This window comes from Pithys albifrons, chromosome 14 (genome assembly GCF_047495875.1).
Source record: "Pithys albifrons albifrons isolate INPA30051 chromosome 14, PitAlb_v1, whole genome shotgun sequence".
Lineage (NCBI taxonomy): Eukaryota > Metazoa > Chordata > Aves > Passeriformes > Thamnophilidae > Pithys > Pithys albifrons.
The window spans coordinates 12,816,753-12,837,740 of record NC_092471.1 but is presented as its reverse complement, the minus strand read 5'-3'; the positions used below and the strand labels follow the sequence as shown (position 1 = coordinate 12,837,740).

Sequence of the window (20,988 nt, the reverse complement as noted above, 5' to 3'; positions counted from 1 at the left end):
CCTGACACGTTTCAGCCCCAGAGATTTCTCTTGTAATTTCAGCTCTGCTTTAGAGAGACACATGCAAGTGGCCAGCTGGTGGCTTTGACACTGGCACAACAAGGGCAGAAGTGTGGCCATTTCCATCTGCTCCACATTTAGCACAACTGCTGTGCTTCTAGAACAAAAGCACGAGGCTCACCCCCTCCCAGCACTCCTTGAGCTGCTGGATGGTTCCCACCATGACAGGTACTGAAACATGTTACAGTGGCCTTGAAACCATGACCTGGACCGAGGCTTCTGACAGGTCTTGAGCATCATACTGGAAACAAGGTATTTGAGGAGACATCTGCAGAGGTGTCTCAAGCACAGCAGCTGTCACAGCTGTCAGCTTTCTCTGTCCCCCAAGACTCCAGCAAAACAAAAGGAAAGTCAGTTAGTGGTGCATGGCAAAAACCTCACAGAAACCCAAGCTCCTTATCCAGGTGTTGTCAGCTTTTGTGGTTCAGGTAAAGCTTCTCTAACAATTTTTAAGGGACATTAGAAGACAACATTAATCTGCTGCCTATTAGCTAATAATGGGCTCATTGCTAAATAGAAGCAAGACTTGTTTAGTTAAACACTTCCCAGCCTCTTTCCCATTCCCTGTGAAACTGCAGAGGAAAAGTTATTCATATCTTTAGACAAACACAAACTGCCCCTACAGATGTGGAGTTTTGCAGGATGTACCTTCCAAATCACAAGGCTGGCCAAAATCTGAAGGACATGGGTTGGCACAGATGAAGCACAAGAACCTCATGGTATGTTGTGACAGTGAACAGCTGGGGCACAAGCACATGGGACACACAAGCACAGTGCAAGGCTGGGATCAGAGTTTTACCTTCCTGTGTCAGGCTGACTTATATGCAGAGTGGACCTGAATCTACTTATACCAATATCAAAACCTATATTAAATGCTGCCCTGCAAAGACTTCACTCGTTCTGCCATTACACTTCTGCTCCCTGTAAACAAGAAGTTACAGGTTTGACAAGTCAAGAGAGAAATGCAATGTGTAAGGGGGGCATAAAGCTGGGAGCATTAACTTTTGCATAGTAAACACCTGTCTTTTCATATTCACTTAAGAGGATTATTATAATTCAGTACTAATCTTGTGTGTGCTACAGATAAATCTATCCTGAACCAAGAAAACTGTAGGTCCTGGGGAACACTCACTCCACAATACTTAGCAGACCGCAATGGAACTTAATCCATGCCTTAACAGCAGTCACTCTTAAGTCAATAAAATCAATCTGTTCATGCATTAAAGGACATCAAGGCAAAGCATCAGATTTTGGGGCCAAACAAATCCCCTGACCAAAGCCAATTCAAGAATTCCAGCTCCAAATCAGCTCCTCTACCCTCCCTCAAAAGTAGTTTCTCAGCTTGTTCAGGCACTGGAACCATTTTGCTTTGTTTAAACCAAACAAAGTTTCAATTAAGTAATGAAAGACCCCTTCATTTTGTTAGAAAGGCCTCAGTGTAACTTTGGGCAAATTCCATAGATTGTTCTTTTCTTGGATAGCAAAAGCCAAACCCCTCTAACATCCCTATCACCATTTCCCATGAACAGGATGTAAAGCTGTTATGGGACCTTTTCCTCTTTGGGAGCAGAACAAGCTGCAATACAGTTTGGGGAAAACATTTCAGGAAGGCAGTAATTCTGAAGGTATTTCTAAGAAAGAAGGTATAAAAGATGGTAAGTAGGCAAATTATTTCAGAACAAGAAAAGGTAACGTGCCATACACAAGCTTGAACGTTTTAGATTCTGTAATTTTTTCACCCTTTCTGAAAGACTGAATTTTGGCATCATCTTTAAGTGGAATGAAATTAAGTGCTTGGAGTTTTGCCACTATTCTTTCACTTTGTCCAGAGAGTGCCTTGTGCAACCAGTGCCTCTGCCATGGCACAGCTGCTCTGCTCCACCCCGGGACAAACAAAGCTCATCCCAATTCTTTGTTGGGGAAAAACTCCACACAGTCCTTGGTCCTGGTGGTATCAGCAATCCATTTCAACAGCCCCAGCAGACCACCATGTAAGCCACTCACTCAGAAAAAGCAGAATGGAAGAAATTACTTTTGATTTTAAAAGCTTCACATTCACAAAAAAAAAAACAAAAATAAAAACAAACAAACAAAAAAGACATCTTAACATTGCTTATCTCACTGCACTGGAATAGTAAGAAACAGGATTTCTGGTGATTATCAAACAGGCTGGTACAAGCTTAATGTTATCTGTTACTGTAGGAAGGAAAATAAACTATCATTGTACACAGACTGATCTGGCATTACCGACATGACGTAATTCACCTCAGATGACAGGCGAGCACTGCACACCAAAGCCATCGTGTCTCAGCACCACTCCAGGGACCCAAGGGCCCTCCCTGGCCTCAGGCACCATGAAACCAGAGTCTGCAGATCAACTCTGCTCTTGTCCATGGTACAGTGTGGACAAAAAAGAGTGCTGATTGCTCTCATCCACACAGAAGGCAGAACCTCATCAGGAATGTGCCCATCCCCACAATCATCCTCCATCACAGACACTGTCAGAGGAAACGCCTTTTATTGACCTGCAATAAGCTCTCCCCTTTGCAAGACGGGAGGGTGGCTGAACTCATAGTTCAGGAACAATTTAAGCCTGGATAAGATGACATGTTCTTAGGTTTGTCCCTTTTTCCCCTGCTCTGAATTTTCTCCACTCCAAATATTACCTGGCACCAAGATCAAAGAACTGCTCTCTTCCAGACTATTTTGCAATTATTTAAAGTAACAACCCCTTATGACCTCAGCTTTTTGATTGAACTGTCTTCTTCCTAAGCTTAATTAAATCTACTTTCAGCTTGCTTTACTTGACAGATGGCACTATGTCTGATCTCTTCCTCAACAGCCAAGCCTTTCAGTACACAGAGGTAAATATTCACACAAAATCATGGAGTGGCTGGGGTGGGAAACAACCCCTGGGAATCACCTAATCCAACTCCCCTGCTAAAGCAGGTTCACCCAGAACAGGTCGCACAGGATCACATCCAGATAACTTTTGACTATCTCCAGAGAAAGAGACTCCACAGCATGCTGGGCAGCCTGTTCCAGTGTTCCATCCTTCTCACAGTAAAGTTTTTCCTCCTATTCAGATGGAACTTTCTGTGTTTCAGTTTGTGCCTGTTACCCCTTGTGCCCCTTGTACCCCTGTTACCTGGACACCACTGAATAAAGTCTGGTCCCATCCCCTTGACAGACATCCTCAAAAGATTTGTGTGCATTGATGGGGTCCCTTCTCAGCCTTCTCTTCTCCAGGCTGAACAGGCCCAGCTCCCTCAGCCTTTTCTCATATGAGAAATGCTCCAGTCCCTCATCTTGTTTGCAGCCCTTGACTGGACTCAGTGCAGGCACTCCATGTCTATCCTGAGCTGGGGAGCCCAGAACTGGGCACAGCACTCAGAGGAGACCTCACTAGGCTGAGGAGAGGAGCAGAATCATCTCCCCCAACCTGCTGGCAATGCTCTTCCTAAGGCACCCCAGGATACCTTTGGCCTTCTTGGCAGAAGTGGCTCATAGACAGCTTGTTATCCACCAGGACCCCCAGGACCTTTTCCACAGAGCTGCTCTCCATCCTGTACTGGTGCCTGGAGTTATTCCTCCCCAGGTGGAGGGCCCTTGTTGAACTTCACTAGGTTTTTCTCCACCCAGCTCTCCAGCCTGCCCAGGCCTCTCTGCATGACAGCACAGACTTCTGGTGTATCAGCCACTCATTCTGTATCATCAGCAAACCTGCTCAGGGCACACGCTGTCCCTTCATCATGTCACAGATGAATAGGGTGAACAAGACAGCAAGACATGTGAAAAAGAGTTAAAAGTTGGCAGAAATAGTCAGGAATGGAAGGCAAAGCCTTAAAAAGAAACAGAAATTTTTAAAAGGGGGGGAGAAGCTTTATAGACAGTTAAATATTAGAGAGGGCCTTAGAAGAGTAAGGATAGGACAGGGAGGATAGAAGAAAGGGAAGAGAAATCCCCTGATAACTGGTGTTTCTGTTGCACAATAGGACCTCTTGTTTTGGAGAGTTCATGCCCACAGTGGTCTTTGCCTGGAGGCACATGCCACCATGTGCTCCTCCCCAGCATTAACCCCCATGTCAGTCTTGGAACACTCCTCGGTGTGGCTGCCCTGCAGATCAGCCACCCCAGAGCTGCTGGGCAGAAGGAAAACTTCCACACTAGGGAGTGTGGAGAAACATTTACCCAACAGGCTAAGTGTCTGAAGCAGCACATCAAGACCAAATGTAGTTTTACATGAGTTTCCATCAGCTCACAGGGGATACTGGAGGTGGAAACCAACCTGCACCCTATTTAGTTTAAATAGTATTACTATTTGTAGAGTGAATCTAACAATTACCAGCCTTTTTCTTCTCCCCATTCCGAGCCTTCAAGACTTATATAAATGCTCCCAGGCCCTAAATCTTAGAACATTTATAACATGAAATTATTCTTTAGAACAGCAGCCAAGACAATAACACTTATTAAGGGCACAGAGGTGAATGAAATCTGTAGGTCAGCTCTCTTCACATCCTTTTTGGTCAGCGGCACTTGCAAGAATAAAGTATCATCTTTCATCCTAGTAAACAGCATCTAACACCCCCTGGAGAAACAGCGAGCAATATTCCCTAATGAAAATTCTTTAGTGAATTTACTCAACAGATTTCAGCAGTTTTGATTTAGTAAATACATTGCTCACCCTCTTTGAATGAGATTGAGCTCACCACTGATATCCCTTGTGTTCCACATGCTGGTGGCAGCTGAGTGCTCACTGGGAACAAGTGAGTTTGAGAAAGCTCATGGTAAAATGATGTAAGTCAGCACAGTGTAAGCCAGAAGGCATCTGTCTGTGGAAGGATGACAGCTCACTCTGGATACAGTGGGGACCGTGCTGAGCTGATCACTGTGTGCTCACCCACACATTCAAGACTGGAGGCAAACAAGCACTGTCATTGTTTTAGGGACATGATGTCCCACACAATGAAGCCTCTGCTACCACAGCTGTCACTTAGGATTTTAATTCATCCTTTCACATTTCAGCAGTCCAGTCAACCCAAAGAGCAAGGGCACTTCACAGACCTAATACAGGCTATCTAAAGGGTGATGCCTGCCCTGCGGTTTTTCATGGCAGAGGTACCTAAATTATATCACAAAGAGCAAGGGCAGAGATCAGAAGCTGCCAATGGCACTAGTTAGTCTATTCAGCCTCTCAGCACCTCCCCTGGTAGCTCACAGCCCCAGGTCCCTGTCACACCTCACCATACCCTGCAGGTGGGAGATCAGGGTCACGAGCCAGACCCAAGTACCACAGCTGGTTGTCTGAATGCCACTACAGCTGTGACATTAATCTGCTCCAAACCAGGCTGCCAGGAGACCCAAACTAAGCACATAAAGACAAAGTTGCAGCACATACCCATCGAAAAGGTATTCTGAGATGCAAAGAGCTACAAACTCCAACACTACAGACTGCAAATACCATCAAGGCACAGCAGATGCATGCAAGGTCCTTCTCAAAAAGGAGTGCTGGTAAGAAGGGCTAAATAATCTCCAGTATCACTTGACCACAGCCAAGGAACAGGAGAGAACAAGTGTCATTAATTAGACCTTGCATCCTCATTCCTCACCTCAGATATTCTCAGCCCAAGTCTTCTCTCACTGCAAAGGAGAGGTGCACTATTTGTTTACATGGCGCTTACAAAGCCTTAGTACAGCCTGTCTTGGGATTACAATTCTGTCTCAGTCTTTAACAGTTTTACAGCTCACACCAGCCTTTTAATACCATGGCAAAGTTTTAGCTTGTTTCTGAAGATCATACCTCTCATATGAAGTTGGAGCAAAGCGCAACTAAACACTTTTGCTGCACACAGTTTTCTCTAAACGTATGGAGATAAGCCTTTACCTCAGTGAAATTCCTGCAGAACAAGTTAAGTGGCTGTGCTATGTATTTAACCTTTCCTTCGCCTTTCACCCACTAATGCAAGTTTACACTTGAACCAGATCTTATTAGCATGAGACACACTGTTACCACTTTAGCCAGAATTATGTAGCTCTGTTCCCCCAGAATAAGCTCTCTTCAGATCAGGTGATGTGCTTCGCAAGTCTAGAGTTATACCACAAGAGAGAACCAATGAAAATCCTTCTACACCAGCTGCAGGGAAATACTGAACACTAAAGAATTGCCTTCCCTGGGTACCACTATACCCTCGAGCCAAAGCCACCTAACAGCCTGGTTCTACCTTAAGGCAAGGTCCACCTTTAAAACAAACCAACTCTTGCCCTGCACTTTTCCCCCACAGGCTGCTGGTTTTCTCCAATCAAATGTCTTTTACAGAAGGTCAATAGAGATTACAGAGAGGTGCAGTTATGAGCACACAGAACTGTACTTTGAAACCCTGCTCAGCCTGTCACAGAGCGGTACCATCTTCTTAAACTGCGCCCAATTAAAATTCAAGTTTGCTAATTGATACGGGTTTGTGCTTATAAAAGCACAAAGTAAATATTACTTTGGACTCCAATAAATGCTTGACATTCTACACGTTAAAGATGATTAAGCAGGACTTGATCATATCTGATTTGGCTATTTATTGTGTTCAGTTGTTTTTATTGTCAGGGTCGTTTGTTTTTTCAGTTGTTTTTGCTTTTAAAGTTGTCACACCAAAAGGTTGTATCAGAGCACTGATATGAGAAATAAAAAATTCATCAGACCAAATATGATAAGAAAAAACCCAATCTCCAGAAGCAGGATGACTAGGACAAACACAGATGTCAAATGCAGGCCCATTTAAGTCTCTAAACAATAAAGTTGCTTCAAAAGCCAAGTCTGACAGCCCTAAAAAAGGCACACAGCACTTTTAGATAAGATTCTATAATAACTTTGTGTTTTGTTGCTACCAAAGTTCTGCAAAGAAAAGCATGTTGTGTCACACATTTTATCAAAGCCCATCCACAGAAATCTTCCTTCTCTGCCAGGCAGATGAGAGCTCCATGCCCCACAGCAGAGGAGGGCCCTCGGCACTGCTGGCAGGAGGAGATGCTACCTCAGGCACATCAAAGCTCTGAGGCTCAGTTCCCCTATGCCCCAGCAAAGGCATCTCCCACTACTTCCCACTGCCTCAGCTTGGAGGAAGTGCTTGGCCTTGTTTGGTCTCACTTGATGGCACATGATAGCCCCAGTTAGTGCAGAAATGGAGCCATTTAGGAAACCCCGATTGTGAAGCCACCGTTAGCACAGCTACAGCTGTTACAACCACAGTGGGAGTTGCAGTTGCACAAAAACGGTCCTTTAATGAGCAGGGCTACCTTCAGCACTGCCTGCAGATGAGTTAGAGTATCCAGTGGAGGCCAGAAGTGACCCATTCAAAGCACAGTCTACCAAAGGGCAGGAAGATCAGCTCTTACCTCCCAAGTTTGAGGTATAAGTGCTGTAGGCTGAGCTCATCAGCATTACACAAGCAGTGTCCTGCACTTGGCAAACTGAGTGAGGCTGATGACTTGTAGCTTGCTTCATCTTGGCCAGGCTGTGTTCAAAGCCTGCAACGTTTGTCGAGTTTGACTGGAGAGCATTGGGCTCCCAGCAGGGGCAGAAGGCAGGGCTGGCCCAAGCACAGCATGTCACCAAAGGCCCATAAGCAGAAGGAAGAACATTGCTGCGGGAAGAGGCAAAAACGGGGACTCGCAGACAAACGTGCCGATAGAGGAAGAACTCAAGTCCAAAGAAGAAGAAAAGGGGGGTGGAACAGGAAAGAAAGTGAGGGACTAAAACAAGGACAAGCAATGAACACAACAGCAGCAACAAGCTTAGCCCAGTAATTGTGCTAGGACACAGCAAGGAGGAGTCACACAGAATAAGTATGTGGTTTGACAGTAGCTGTCTTCTCCGAAGAGTCCCTGTCCTATTTGTCTGCAGTTCAGGTGCGAAGTTTCAACATGCCCTCGAGCCAGTAACCCATCATGCAGGATAATCAGGACAGCTAGAGCCACTCTGACATAAATGCCTCAGCAGAAAGCTTAAGGATAGTACAGGAAAAGGAGGGAGCTCCTCTTGGAGCAGACCCTGCAGAGAGCACATGGCTCATTTCAAGAGGCAGCTCCTAGCAAGGTTAAGATGCTGAAGTCTCCAGCAGTCAGGATGGAGGAGAGGGCACATAGCCCTTTCCCTAAAGAGCAGCAGTGACCTACCCAGGTCAGGAGTGTCAAGGGAGCTCCTCCAAGAGCTGCAGGATTAGGCAGGCACATAGTGAACAGGGCTCAGGGCAGGGATGCTCCTGTCAGTGCAGCAGGAGGAACTCGCCCAGCAATAGCCAGATCTCAATAGCATTTGTCAGCTGATGATTTGATTACATAGGAAAGCTCTGCCTCAGAAAAGCCTGTCCAGATTGTATATTTTGAATTCTTAAAGTAGAGTACCAACAGTCCTACAGCTCACTGATTGCACACAACGAACCTCCAGAGGCAGCTACTGCTTCCTTGTCTCACCAGAACACTTGCCTTCTAAGCCAACAGACAGAAATCCTGTAATCCAGTAATGCAGAGGGGTGCTGCAAGGGTATCACTTTTTTTTGAATCCCTCAAAGCTTGAAGATGCACTATTCATTTTCATTGTTTTATTTCACTTCAGAAGATGTGGCTTCCCAAAGCAGTGCCACCTCACAGAATTCCATAATCTATTCACAACAAAGCCACCAAAGCCACTCATCCTGCTCAGGCTGTCACCAGAAACCTTCAGCCAAGGGTTGCCTCTCAGGTAACAATAGCCTAAAACGCAGTTATATCTCATTCTTCATTTGAAGGATGGGCAGTTCAGGGAAAAAACAGAAACATTTCTGGAAAGTAGGAGACTTTCTGTAGCAAGAGAACAGGGGTTCTGTCATCAGCCTCTTCCAACTGGAAAATAACTTCCGAAGAGCTTCAGCTACTTGTATTGGAAGTGGCATTTTGCTGCTGAAGTTACCTATGGAAGAGTCTCGTACTCTGCCTATTTCTGAGCTGGTTATTGCAGGCATAGGGAGAAACGGCGTCTGAGCGTGAAAACCGAGCCTATTTCACGGCTCAAATCAACTCCACAGACTTAACAGGCTTTAAAAACCTCAGCATCCATCACCTCTGGCGACTGCCGGCTCAGGCCAGAAACCCAAACCAAGTGGAGACACGGTCAGCTCCACACAGGGACGGCCCGGCCCGGCCAGAGCGCTCGGGAAGCTCCCGCTCGTCCTCAGCCCCGTCAGCCGCCGCTGCTCTCGGATATGGTTACTCATTAATGAGAATAAAACCAACAGCAGCAGCGCCCGGAACAGCCCCGGCCCGAAACTCCCGTGGCGGTGCAGAGGTTGGGACATTCCCGGCTGCTGCTGAACACCGCGCTGGGAGGTGCGGCGGAGGCTGAGTCCGGGCAGAGCCCTGTGCCTGCGCCCGTGCCCGCTCCCCTCCTGACCCCCGGCCCCGGCGCTCACCGTGGTGGGACATGGGCAGCACCTCGTTGCCGGTGCCGCGGTAGTTGTAGATGACGGCGGCGGCGGCGCCGCGCTCCGCGGCCAGGCGGATCTTGTCGGCGAAGGAGCAGCCGCCGCCGCGCTGGATGAGGGCGAGCCAGCCCGGGGAGCCGGGGCCGGGCGGCGGGGCCCCGCTGAAGTTGGTGAGTGCGTTGCAGGCATTGAAGGCGTCGGGGCTGTCGGGCAGCACCAGCAGCCCCTCGGCCGACTGCAGCGGCGAGTCCAGACCGTACAGGCCGCTCTCGCCCGCCTCCCACCCGCTCCGGTTGAGGTCCGCGCCGCTCTCCCACGACACGTTCAGCCACGCAGTCCACGCCGCGGCCGCCGCCGCCGCCCCGCGGAGCCCGGGCGGCGGGACGGCCCAAAGCAGCGCGGCCAGAGCCAGCAGCGCGGCCCCCGACGGCATCCCCGCACGGCTCGGCCCTGCCGCGCTGCCGCCTAAAGCCGCCGGGGGAGGAGCGGGGCCGCCCCCGCCGCGGCACGGCCCCCGCCCCCCGCCCCGCCCGCCCGAGCCCCGCCGGGAATCCCCTGCCCCGCCGCGCCCCCCGCCGCAGCGGGGACCCCGAGCGCTCCGGCCCCGACGGCCGTGGAGGGGGTGCTCACACGGGCGTCCCCCTCGCCGGGTCTCCTCCCCGCGCAGGGTCTCACCAACCCGTTTTTCCTCCGTGGAGGGGCCCCCACCCGGGTCACCTCTGAGAAGTGGTGGTTCCTCCTGACATCAGCTCTCGGGGTGATGGGTGATCCCCGCGAGCCTCCCAGGAAGGGTGGGTCACCCCCTCCATCACTTCCCAGGACAGCGGTGTCCTCGCCCAGCCTGCCCCAGTGCCCGCAGAGCACAGAGCACCGGGGGCGGGCTGTGGGGACCCCTAGAAGGGAACGGCTCCCTCTGAGCCGCACAGCAGCCCGGAGGCACAGCGGGGTCAGCACGTGGTGCCCAGCCTGGAGTTGGCTTGTGGAGTACTGGGTTAGCACTGCTCACTCACTGCCCATTGCTGCCCCTGTCATTCAACAGAAGCTATAAACCTGCCACTTCAGCCAACAACCCCTTTTTCTATTTATGTACTAGTTTTGTTTGCATGGTTAATTATTATTTGATCTATGGAGCTCACCACAGAAAGTCCTGTTTTTCCAGGTCTCTGCAGTTACTTTTGGGTCAGCCAGTTTGCAGGCACGAGTCCTGCCAGGTTTGTCAGGCAGTGAGGTCAGAGTGCTGGCAGAGCCACTGCAACCATGAGTTTGACATGCTGTAGAGCCCTGCCAGAAAATTTGAGGCAACAAAAGAAAATAACAGAAGAAAGAACATTTTGAGCTCCTCTTCTCCACAGAGCCACTTTTCTGATTGAGAGGCCCTGTCTTTATGAGCTGCTCTGCAGCAATTGCCCCAGTCCCAGTGCTGCTTAAACACATCCCACACAGCCACATGTCACTACGTGCAGGCTGAGACTCTGGATGGGAGCCCATCATTGAGAAAGGAATATTCCTGGGCAGTGATTGCATGGCACAAGACTGGCTGCTGCCGATGCAATTGCCAACAAAATTAATGTAAACACAGAGTTCAACCCTTGCTGGTACAAGTCAGCACCACTTAGTTTTCATACCAGGCTATGGGGTGATTCTGAATTCACATGGTTGATATTCAGTAACTTGGTGTCCATCTGTGCTGCCCATTTCCCATCCCTGGCCCTGTGCTAAGAGCATCACGAACATGAGACAGACAAACTCAGCTCAGGTTTGAAGGCCTCCCTGTGGGCAGGGACTTCGGAACCAGCCTGTTCCACTTCAAAATCAGCCCAGTCCACCAGCGTCCACCCTTGCCAGCACAGCAGCTACAGGTTTTGAAAGCTCAGGAGCACAGAGAGATTGGTTTGGTTTTGCTACTGCAATAGCAGCGTGCAGAGCAGATGAAGCAATTATGCTCAAGATCAACATTGCTAAATACACAAAGCTTACTAAGCGAACCTTTTTGTCCTAACCTAAACAAACCTCTCATTTTCTCATTCCACATCTGAATAGAAAACCTATTTCAAAAGTAACAGCTCTAGCTATAATAAGTAAATCTGTAAGCAATCTAAGAGATGTGGTTTTGTTTTGAAACCTGTTCCATGTAGGGGCAGTGAACAACTTAACTCCCCTCTGAAAATATAACCAAGCTTTACGCAATCAACAGCAGCCAATCCTCTAAGCCTCAAATGCCTCCAGAGCTTTAGGGATGTTTAGGTCTGGAATTGTCAGGGAAGGGGCTTGGTCAGGTGACTTGCTCCAGAGCAGGAAAACTAGGTGTGTGTTAAAGTATCCCAAGTCTTTTAGCCAGACGAAAACAGAATTAAAATAGGAAAATAGAGCTTGTGGCTGAGCTTAGGCACTATTGAGAATTAGAACAACTTAGGAAAAAAAAAAAAGGCAAGCTCTAGCTTGCAAAGCACATACCTGTGCTGCAGGCACTTGTAGGTTCATTTCTGTCCTCTAACATCAGAAAATAAACTAATGCTGTCAAAGCAGACACTAAGGCTTTCTCTATACCACTCTCTCAAATAATTCACAAGCTGTACAGGTAAAAGGCAGTACTCATTTCAGAGACTCAACCCTTTGGCTACACTGCACCAAGCTCAACACTTAACAGCACCATCTTTCCTACTAACCCCTGAAGTCAAGGCTCACATTGCATAATACATTGTTTTCCCTATTGAATTTCTTGATTACAGCAACAATCCCCCACAAACACCTCTGCTTCCTCACAGCCCAGCTCTGCTGTCCTGAACCCAACGGCACAGAAATACATGGTCAGGTTTCAGCACTTGATGCTCTTTTTACTCACCACGATGCAACATCACCAGGGGCTTGTTGCCTTTGTCCTGGGAATTGTAGATCACGGCTGCAGTCGCACCCCTTCTGGTTGCCACCTGAATTTTCTCAGTAAAATTGCAACTGCCTCTCTCGATCAGTGCTATCCACGGTTCTCTGGTGACGGTGAACTCAGTATTTCTGTCACAGGCATACTGATTATCAGATGCTGGAATGCCCACGAGCCCCTGAGCAGTAAGGAGAGGAGAATGAGAGCCATACAGGCCACACTCGCAGCGCTCGAACACGGTCATGTTGCTGCTGCTGTTGAAATAGAATAAACTTACAGAGGCCGGCACAAATATCGCCTCTGTAGGGTCAAATAACATTAAAAAATCCACTAGGAGAAACACAGTCCACAACTGCTCGACTTGCTTCATTGCTTTTTCCCAGCACTGGAAAAGGGAGATGTCCAGAGGTGTTTCCAGCTGCTGGCGATCCCTGTCAGAGCACAGCCCGCCGCAGAGTTCCAGCGGGAACCTGACACCAGCCAGGTGAGCTCTCCAAGTGTCAGCGAGCTCGGCGTGCGCGTTGCCAGGTCCGGAACGCTGCGGACACGCCCGCCCATTGCAGGGTAGTGGCGCAGGGCGAATGTCCTGCGGCCCAAATTTCCTGCTCCTTCTGCACATCACACATCATTCTCCTGCTCCTTCTTTTCTCCCGTGTCTGCACAAATTCTACCTTCCAGGAGACTTCCCAAGACAGTGCTCAAGTGCCCCGCTCCAGTTTCAACCTGAGTGTCACTGCAGAGGAACAGGTCGCCTTTCATGCAGTTACATAAGCTCAGGGTTCTCACTTCAGGGTGAATCTGTGATGCAAATGGCCTTGTTACAGAGGTCAAAAGTGGGGGGAACATATTAGAAATTATTAGAAAATTTACCTTTCTTACAGATAATCAAGTTATTCCCTGCTTTTCTCCTTTTGGATTCTTTCAGCCATCTCCTCTGTTGTGTCCAGCTTTGTCTGGTATTTATAGTGAAATAATTGCACTATTGATTTCAACCAATGCAAAAGATGTAGAATCATCTGAACTGAACACTTCCTTCATTAGCCCTTTTTCATGTTCTAGCTCACTTTCGGGATGTATATTGAGATGTTTGAATGATCATCACACAACTCTCCATTTCTGGCTGCAGGCTCTAAAGATCCTTTCTCTGGATTCATTCCAGGTCATATTCCCTAACAGTTACTGCTATCTATCACCTCTTGTTTTCTTAGATTAGAACAGAAAACCTGAAGACCTTAACAATGTCACAACTCACCAGTCCACAATGAAAATAAAGGACAAGTTGTAAAGTTATCAAGACCTTTTTCCTGGTTTTCTGCTAAAGTCATGCTGCACACACAGTGTTGAAAGCCAAGACAAGCTGCAATTGGTGGCACATATTGTGACAGAATCTTGACCTAGTTCTCCAGGACAGATTCTTAAAAAGAGCAAACATGACTGTGCAGAAGATTCCTGGAAAACTGAAACAGCTTTCAAGAAGTGAAACAAAAATGCAAAGAAACAATACAAGGTGTTTACATATATTAAATCATTTATTTATATTCTCCACTTTTCCATATTGCACTAGTTTGACATTATATTAATTCCAAATTGTTCTTACCTCTAAGACTTAGCAAGTTTTATACACTTAAAAGTACCATTAGCTACATGCAGTTTGCTTTCCCCTGTTTTTCTTTGTAATTAAAACTGGAAACATAAGAACGACCCAAGGAATGGAAACATAATGCAAATGTAAGATTTCAGATACAGTGCTTTGGTCAGACAGGAATTCTATAGGTAGGGAATGTGCTCAAATAGCATTTTACTCTCAGCACTGACAATGCATAGCAGCAAGAAAGATGATTCCTATGACACTGTGCAGAAGACAAGACTATGTATCTTCGTTTAATATGTCAAAGTTAACATGCTTTGACAGCCTCGGGATCAAAAGTGGTTTGGTTTTATACCCGTGTCAATAAACAGCAGGTGAAATAAACCAGTGAGCAGTTCTTTGCAGAGAGAAACTTTGCTCCAGTGTGACGGTGCTGGTTTGGCACAGAGGAGGGAGACAGGAGCATGGAGGAACCACATAATAACACTGCAGCACTTTAGGAACTGAAGTCACCATATTCAGTCCAGTTTAACTTAGCAGGGTGGTGCCTCTGTGGATTGATCCAGAGTAATAAAATTCCAAGTCTTCTACAAGCACTGAGTATTCTCCACCTATATGCTGCAAGAGTAAATCTCTCTCCTTCCCAGCTTTTGCCATGAAAAATTTCAAACCACTAATAAAACTGTATCTTTTCACATCTTAAGCAGATGATCTATATTCCACACCACTCTGACGTTTCTTTCAGAGTTAGGAAGTCCTAACATGTAGGATGAAATGATTAATGCTAACCAGTGCAATGCAGCAGCCTTTGTTGCATTTCCACGGTGTCTGCCCAGGGAGAGGCCCACTCACAAAACAACTTCTTTTCCTCAAGCACTGCTGTCCTGCTTCTACATGTGGACACGTGTGGGAAGGGTCAGCAACTGGCTCTGCTTTTGTGCCAAGCCATGAGCACAAAAGGCGTGTCGCACACCAGCACAGCCTGAAAGTCTGGGATCTTCACAGAAGTGAAAAAAGTTCTTTCTTATGTAATTTCTTGTTTGTGCCCTCTGTTGCTTTGACTGGGCACCACTGAGAGGAGTCTGGCTCCATCATATTTGCCCTCCCTGGCCCCATCAGGAATTTGAACACATGGATGAGAATCCCTCAAGCCTTCTCCAGATGGTCCTATCCCAGCTTTCCCAGCCTCTCCTCGTGGTGACAGCTCCTGGTGCAGGGCTCTGTGTTTTGCCCTTCTGGCTGCTGCCCTCCCTGAGCTGCACCTCCCATGGCATCACAGACCTGCAGCCATGTAGGTGATTTTCCTGGACAATAAATGGAAGAATTTAGTTTACACCGCAAGAACACTGACTTCATGGAGGCATATGGATGACTGCTGGCAGGGCCACTGACTGCACAAGGAATAAACAAAAAGGGAAGTTTGTGGCATCCGCTTTCACATGGATGTCATGGATGTTCTTGGAAGTTCATTTTTTTCGCATGCAGGTCCCACAGACCATTCAGAGCTTGGACACTGAGCCTGGCTCTTTCAATAGGAAATAGAAGGGTTGATGCAAAATCTGCTGTAAGCTGTAAATTACTCTGAAAATCACACAAACAATGTTTTAGAGAGGCAAGATGGGGAACCTGACCCAGATTTTACACCAACTTTCAAAATAAAAGATAAACCCAAACTTCTTTGTCAGGCATTTAGGCCACGAGTTTAAAACAGGTATTGCACCAACAGCTAATATGTTCCTATCTCAAAATTCTTCTGAGATAACAGAAGGTAGACTTGGAGGCTACTCTTGAAACAAGTTGTAAGGAAATGCAGGTTCTCAACCATTTCTGTCAGTTATTATCAAGTTTGATTGACAAACCTGCAGTCCTATCTTGGGTTTATCTCCACATCATCTGAATATCTCTTGCAGAATAAGGACAAATTCAGTGTCTATTCCCCATAGCATCATTTTGGCAAACATCCCAAGACAGACATTTGTACCAGCCACTTGACTTTTTACAGGTTCAGCAAAACTGACAATATTGTACAGCCGAACTGAGGTATCAGTTTGTCCCTGCTGGACAAAAATTCTGCCAGGGTCCGCTTTTCCCAACTCATGGTGCCTGTAACAGGGAGAGAGTTGTTTTTCACTGGCTCTGAGCAAATGCCTCAGAGAAAACCCTTCAGAGCACACCTGGCAATGTAGCTGAGCTGCTGGGTGGGACTGGCACCCAAGCGGCAGCAGGGGCAGAGCTGTAATTCCATCATTTCCACGCCCGCAGTGTCCCGTTTCCCGCGAGCGAAAGGGATGGGCGCGGGGCGGGGGCACAGCGCCCCCTGCCGGCACGGCCGGGCCGCGCTCCCAACGCCGCCAAACCCCGCGCTGGGATCGGCTGTTCCCAAAACTCCATCGCTCCTCGAGTTCCCATCTGAGTTTTAAGGAGCGCCGCTGGAAAACTGCTAGTGCAGACGCGTATTCCGTTTCCTTTCCTGAGAAAATCAAGCGCTGGAACTAAAACAGCGATGTTTTACTTCTATCAGAAGGGGAGTCTCTGCACCATTGGATCAGTCTAATTTCATGCAAAGAAAACACAAACACCTGCAGAAAATCTTCCCGTTTGGAGCTGTAATAGGACCAAGGGGGAATGGCTTCACACTGACAGAGGGAAGGGTTAGATTAGATATAGGGAAAAATTCTTCCTTGTGACCGTGGTGAGGCCCTGGCACAGGTTACCCCATCCCTGGGGTTCAAGGCCAGGTTGGATGGGACTTGGAGCAACCTGGGATAGTGGAAGGTGTCCCTGCCCATGACAGGAGTGTTGGCTCAAGATAATCTTTAAGGTCCCTTCCAACCCCAACCATTCTATGGCGATTCAGTGATGATGACGTTCCCACCACTGATTTGTGTAATCAGAGAGAAATGGGAAACTTGTTACTAATATTTTGACCTTTAAAATTTTCCATAGTAAAAGCTGCTAATTAATCGGCTTTATCTTATGGGTGTGTGTGTAACAACAAACCAACAGCCAGTAAGAGGTAAAACTGATAACAGCAAAAAGGATTTGCAGCAGAGGATGAGGAAGGAGCCACTGTGATGGGAATTTTTATTCCTTGTTCCTTCTCCCCAACTTTGTGTTACTTTGTTTCCTGCACACATGGACTTTGACCAGAGCAAACTATTTCACTGCTGTACGACTAAACAGGTGTGTTATGATGTGAAACACGCACGTAATATTGTACTGTTGTAACAGAAAATAAGGTTAGCTGGAAAGCTCTGTTGATTTTATGGTAAAATCAGCAGGAAGGGAGGAGGTTGGTGGGAAACTGTGATCAAGGCCCCGAGGCTTAACACACAGCCAAGGTGCTGGGCTCCCTACAGCCTGCACAGTAGCACAGAATACAGATGATGGCTGAAGACATCGGGACTGGCCCCAAACAAGAGCCAAATTATAACCCCAGAGGCTGCTGCTCTTGCTTTCATTGGGAGCCCTCAGATCACTGTCAGAAGCAGGGCAGATTTGTCTCTCACTGCTCTGCCAGCAGGGCATCTCATCCACAAAGTTCCCCTACCCAAATGACAGACAGAATTAACCACCCAGTCTCCTCAGACTGCTCTGGGTGATGCCATCATAGCAGATTCCAGCCAAACAAGAGAGATCCTTCCCCACCTCCATGAACAACTCTGCCAAAAAAAGAAATCTCTCCAAGCACTGTTTGGCTCCCAGTGCTTGCTGCCATGCCCACCCCTGTCCCAGGCTTTCCTTGTTATACCTGAAGGACATGAAGCTCCACCCTTTGCACTGAGGGAAACAAATACAGAGACAAGATGCTATTCCTACACTGAATAGAACAACTCATCTCACTGAAGTATTTTATCTTCACTCCATGTAACAGAGGTGACTACCCCCCTGATTTATAAACCCACTTTGTCACCAAATAAATTGTACTATCCACTTTAGTCCTACACCAAAACTATGGGAAACAATTCTATGAAAATCACAATTTGTCTTTGAGAAAAGTAAATGAATGAAGAAAGATAAGACTTCATGTCTCATGAAGTACACTCTTAGGTGATATATCTGTTGCTTTCAAGCTTTAGTATACCTTTTTAGTTCTAGAAAAAATCCCCAAAAAACAACACCTTCAAAAATTAGAGTCTGCTTTCAGAGCTCATCCTAAATAGTTATCTTCTCTTTGGAGTGTAGTCTTATGGTAGAGTTGGTGACATCACAGTCACTCAGCATTTCATCCCCAGGTCTCAATTCCCATCTCCTCAGCTGACCTCCAGGAAACGGACTGCCCTGTTCCCATTGCCTTGGGCCACCTGGGGCCACCACTGCTTTCAAAAATGCAGTTGGCACCAGTGTTGAAGCTACATAAACCCAGTACAATTCTTTCTTTATTCATCAGTGTTAAAAATAAAGTAAGTTAATCTGAATCTTGACATGGCAGCGACTGGAGTCAAAATCACCTTCTCCAGAAGAAGAACAAAAGCTTTGGTTTCTTTGATACATATTTCCAGTAAAACAATAAAACACTATTTGCAAGCATGGACTCTGTCATGGCATCAGGAGAGTTGAAGTTGTTGCAGAAAAACAAGCCATTGCAGTTGGGAGTGCAGTACAGTTCATTTCTTATTGCATTGTGCAATTCCTATCAGGCAAACTAGCATTAAATCAAAACGTTCCTGGAGCAGCTCCACCAAAGTATAGTTCAAGGAATTAGCTATGTCATAGGTGTACTTTGTACTAAAACACTTATTAGACAGACTGACCTTGAGGAACACACAGAAGTAAAAAGTAAGCAATACAGTATCACAGTGACATTCTCAGATCTCCCCTCATGACAGATCCAGAGCTCTTAGGGCCAGAACAGGGGATTATGATCATTTTGTCTAACCTTTCATCAGGGAACTGGGGAATCACAGGACAGACTGAGCTTAGGCACTAGTGAGAAAGAATTAGAATAATTTAGGAAAGAAAAAAGAAAAGCAATACCTAGCTTGCAATCTGCAAACCACATACCTGTGCTGCAGACACTTGTAGGGTGATTTTTGTCCTCTAACATCAGAAAATAAACTAATGCTGTCAAAGCAGACACTAAGGCTTTCTCTATACCACTCTCTCAAATAATTCACAAGCTGTACAGGTAAAAGGCAGTACTCATTTCAGAGACTCAACCCTTTGGCTACACTGCACCAAGCTCAACACTTAACAGCACCATCTTTCCTACTAACCCCTGAAGTCAAGGCTCACATTGCATAATACATTGTTTTCCCTATTGAATTTCTTGATTACAGCAACAATCCCCCACAAACACCTCTGCTTCCTCACAGCCCAGCTCTGCTGTCCTGAACCCAACGGCACAGAAATACATGGTCAGGTTTCAGCACTTGATGCTCTTTTTACTCACCACGATGCAACATCACCAGGGGCTTGTTGCCTTTGTCCTGGGAATTGTAGATCACGGCTGCAGTCGCACCCCTTCTGGTTGCCACCTGAATTTTCTCAGTAAAATTGCAACTGCCTCTCTCGATCAGTGCTATCCACGGTTCTCTGGTGACGGTGAACTCAGTATTTCTGTCACAGGCATACTGATTATCAGATGCTGGAATGCCCACGAGCCCCTGAGCAGTAAGGAGAGGAGAATGAGAGCCATACAGGCCACACTCGCAGCGCTCGAACACGGTCATGTTGCTGCTGCTGTTGAAATAGAATAAACTTACAGAGGCCGGCACAAATATCGCCTCTGTAGGGTCAAATAACATGAAAAAATCCACTAGGAGAAACACAGTCCACAACTGCTCGACTTGCTTCATTGCTTTTTCCCAGCACTGGAAAAGGGAGATGTCCAGAGGTGTTTCCAGCTGCTGGCGATCCCTGTCAGAGCACAGCCCGCCGCAGAGTTCCAGCGGGAACCTGACACCAGCCAGGTGAGCTCTCCAAGTGTCAGCGAGCTCGGCGTGCGCGTTGCCAGGTCCGGAACGCTGCGGACACGCCCGCCCATTGCAGGGTAGTGGCGCAGGGCGAATGTCCTGCGGCCCAAATTTCCTGCTCCTTCTGCACATCACACATCATTCTCCTGCTCCTTCTTTTCTCCCGTGTCTGCACAAATTCTACCTTCCAGGAGACTTCCCAAGACAGTGCTCAAGTGCCCCGCTCCAGTTTCAACCTGAGTGTCACTGCAGAGGAACAGGTCGCCTTTCATGCAGTTACATAAGCTCAGGGTTCTCACTTCAGGGTGAATCTGTGATGCAAATGGCCTTGTTACAGAGGTCAAAAGTGGGGGGAACATATTAGAAATTATTAGAAAAATTACCTTTCTTACAGATAGAGATAACCAAGTCATTCTGAGTGGCACATATTATGGCAGAAGCTCAACCTTAGTTCTTCAGGACAGATTCTTAAAAAGAGCAAACATGACTGAGAAGATTCTTGGAACACTGGAACAGCTTTCAAGAAGTAAAACAAGAATGCAAAGAAACAATACAAGGTGTTTACATATATTATTTATTTATATTCTCCACTTTTCCATTTTGCACTAGTTCGACATCATATTAACGCCAAATCGTACTTCTAAGACCTCTGACTTAGCAAGTTTCATACACTCAAAAGAACCATTATCTACACACAGTTTGCCTTCTCCTTTTTTTCTTTGAAATTAATGCTGGAAACATAAGAAACATGCAAATGTAAGATTTTAGAGTACAGTGCTTTGGTCAGATAGGAATTCTACAAGCAGGGAATGTGCTCCAATAGCATTTTACTCTCAGCACTGATAATACACAGCACCAAGAAGAGTGATTCCTATGACACTTTGCAGAAGACAAGTCTGTATTATCTTGGCTTAGTATGTCAAAATTAACATGGTTTGACAGCCTCAGGATCACAAATACTTTGTTTTTGTACCCGTGTCAATAAACAGCAGGTGAAATAGCCCAGCAAGCAGTTTCTTTGCAGAGGACCTTTGCTCCAGTTTGACGGTGCTGGTTTGGCACGAAGAAGGCAGACGGGCAGAGAGCGGAGATGCTGTACTA

General features: G+C 46.9%; 1 protein-coding gene across 2 annotated transcripts in view; it reads right to left on the bottom strand.

Moving 5' to 3' along the window:
• Nucleotides 1-12,907, bottom strand: part of RNF128 (ring finger protein 128) — a 28,728-nt gene extending 15,821 nt beyond the window's left edge. Inside the window, exon 1 of one of the 2 annotated variants that reach the window (XM_071569068.1) lies at nt 12,349-12,907. In XM_071569068.1, the coding sequence (XP_071425169.1) occupies nt 12,349-12,754 (406 nt within the window). In that variant the 5' untranslated portion in view covers nt 12,755-12,907. Of the gene's footprint in view, nt 1-9,494; nt 9,971-12,348 lie in introns of those variants that run through there. The other variant, XM_071569067.1, reaches the window with a different exon arrangement.
• Between the last annotated feature and the right edge of the window lie 8,081 nt (nt 12,908-20,988).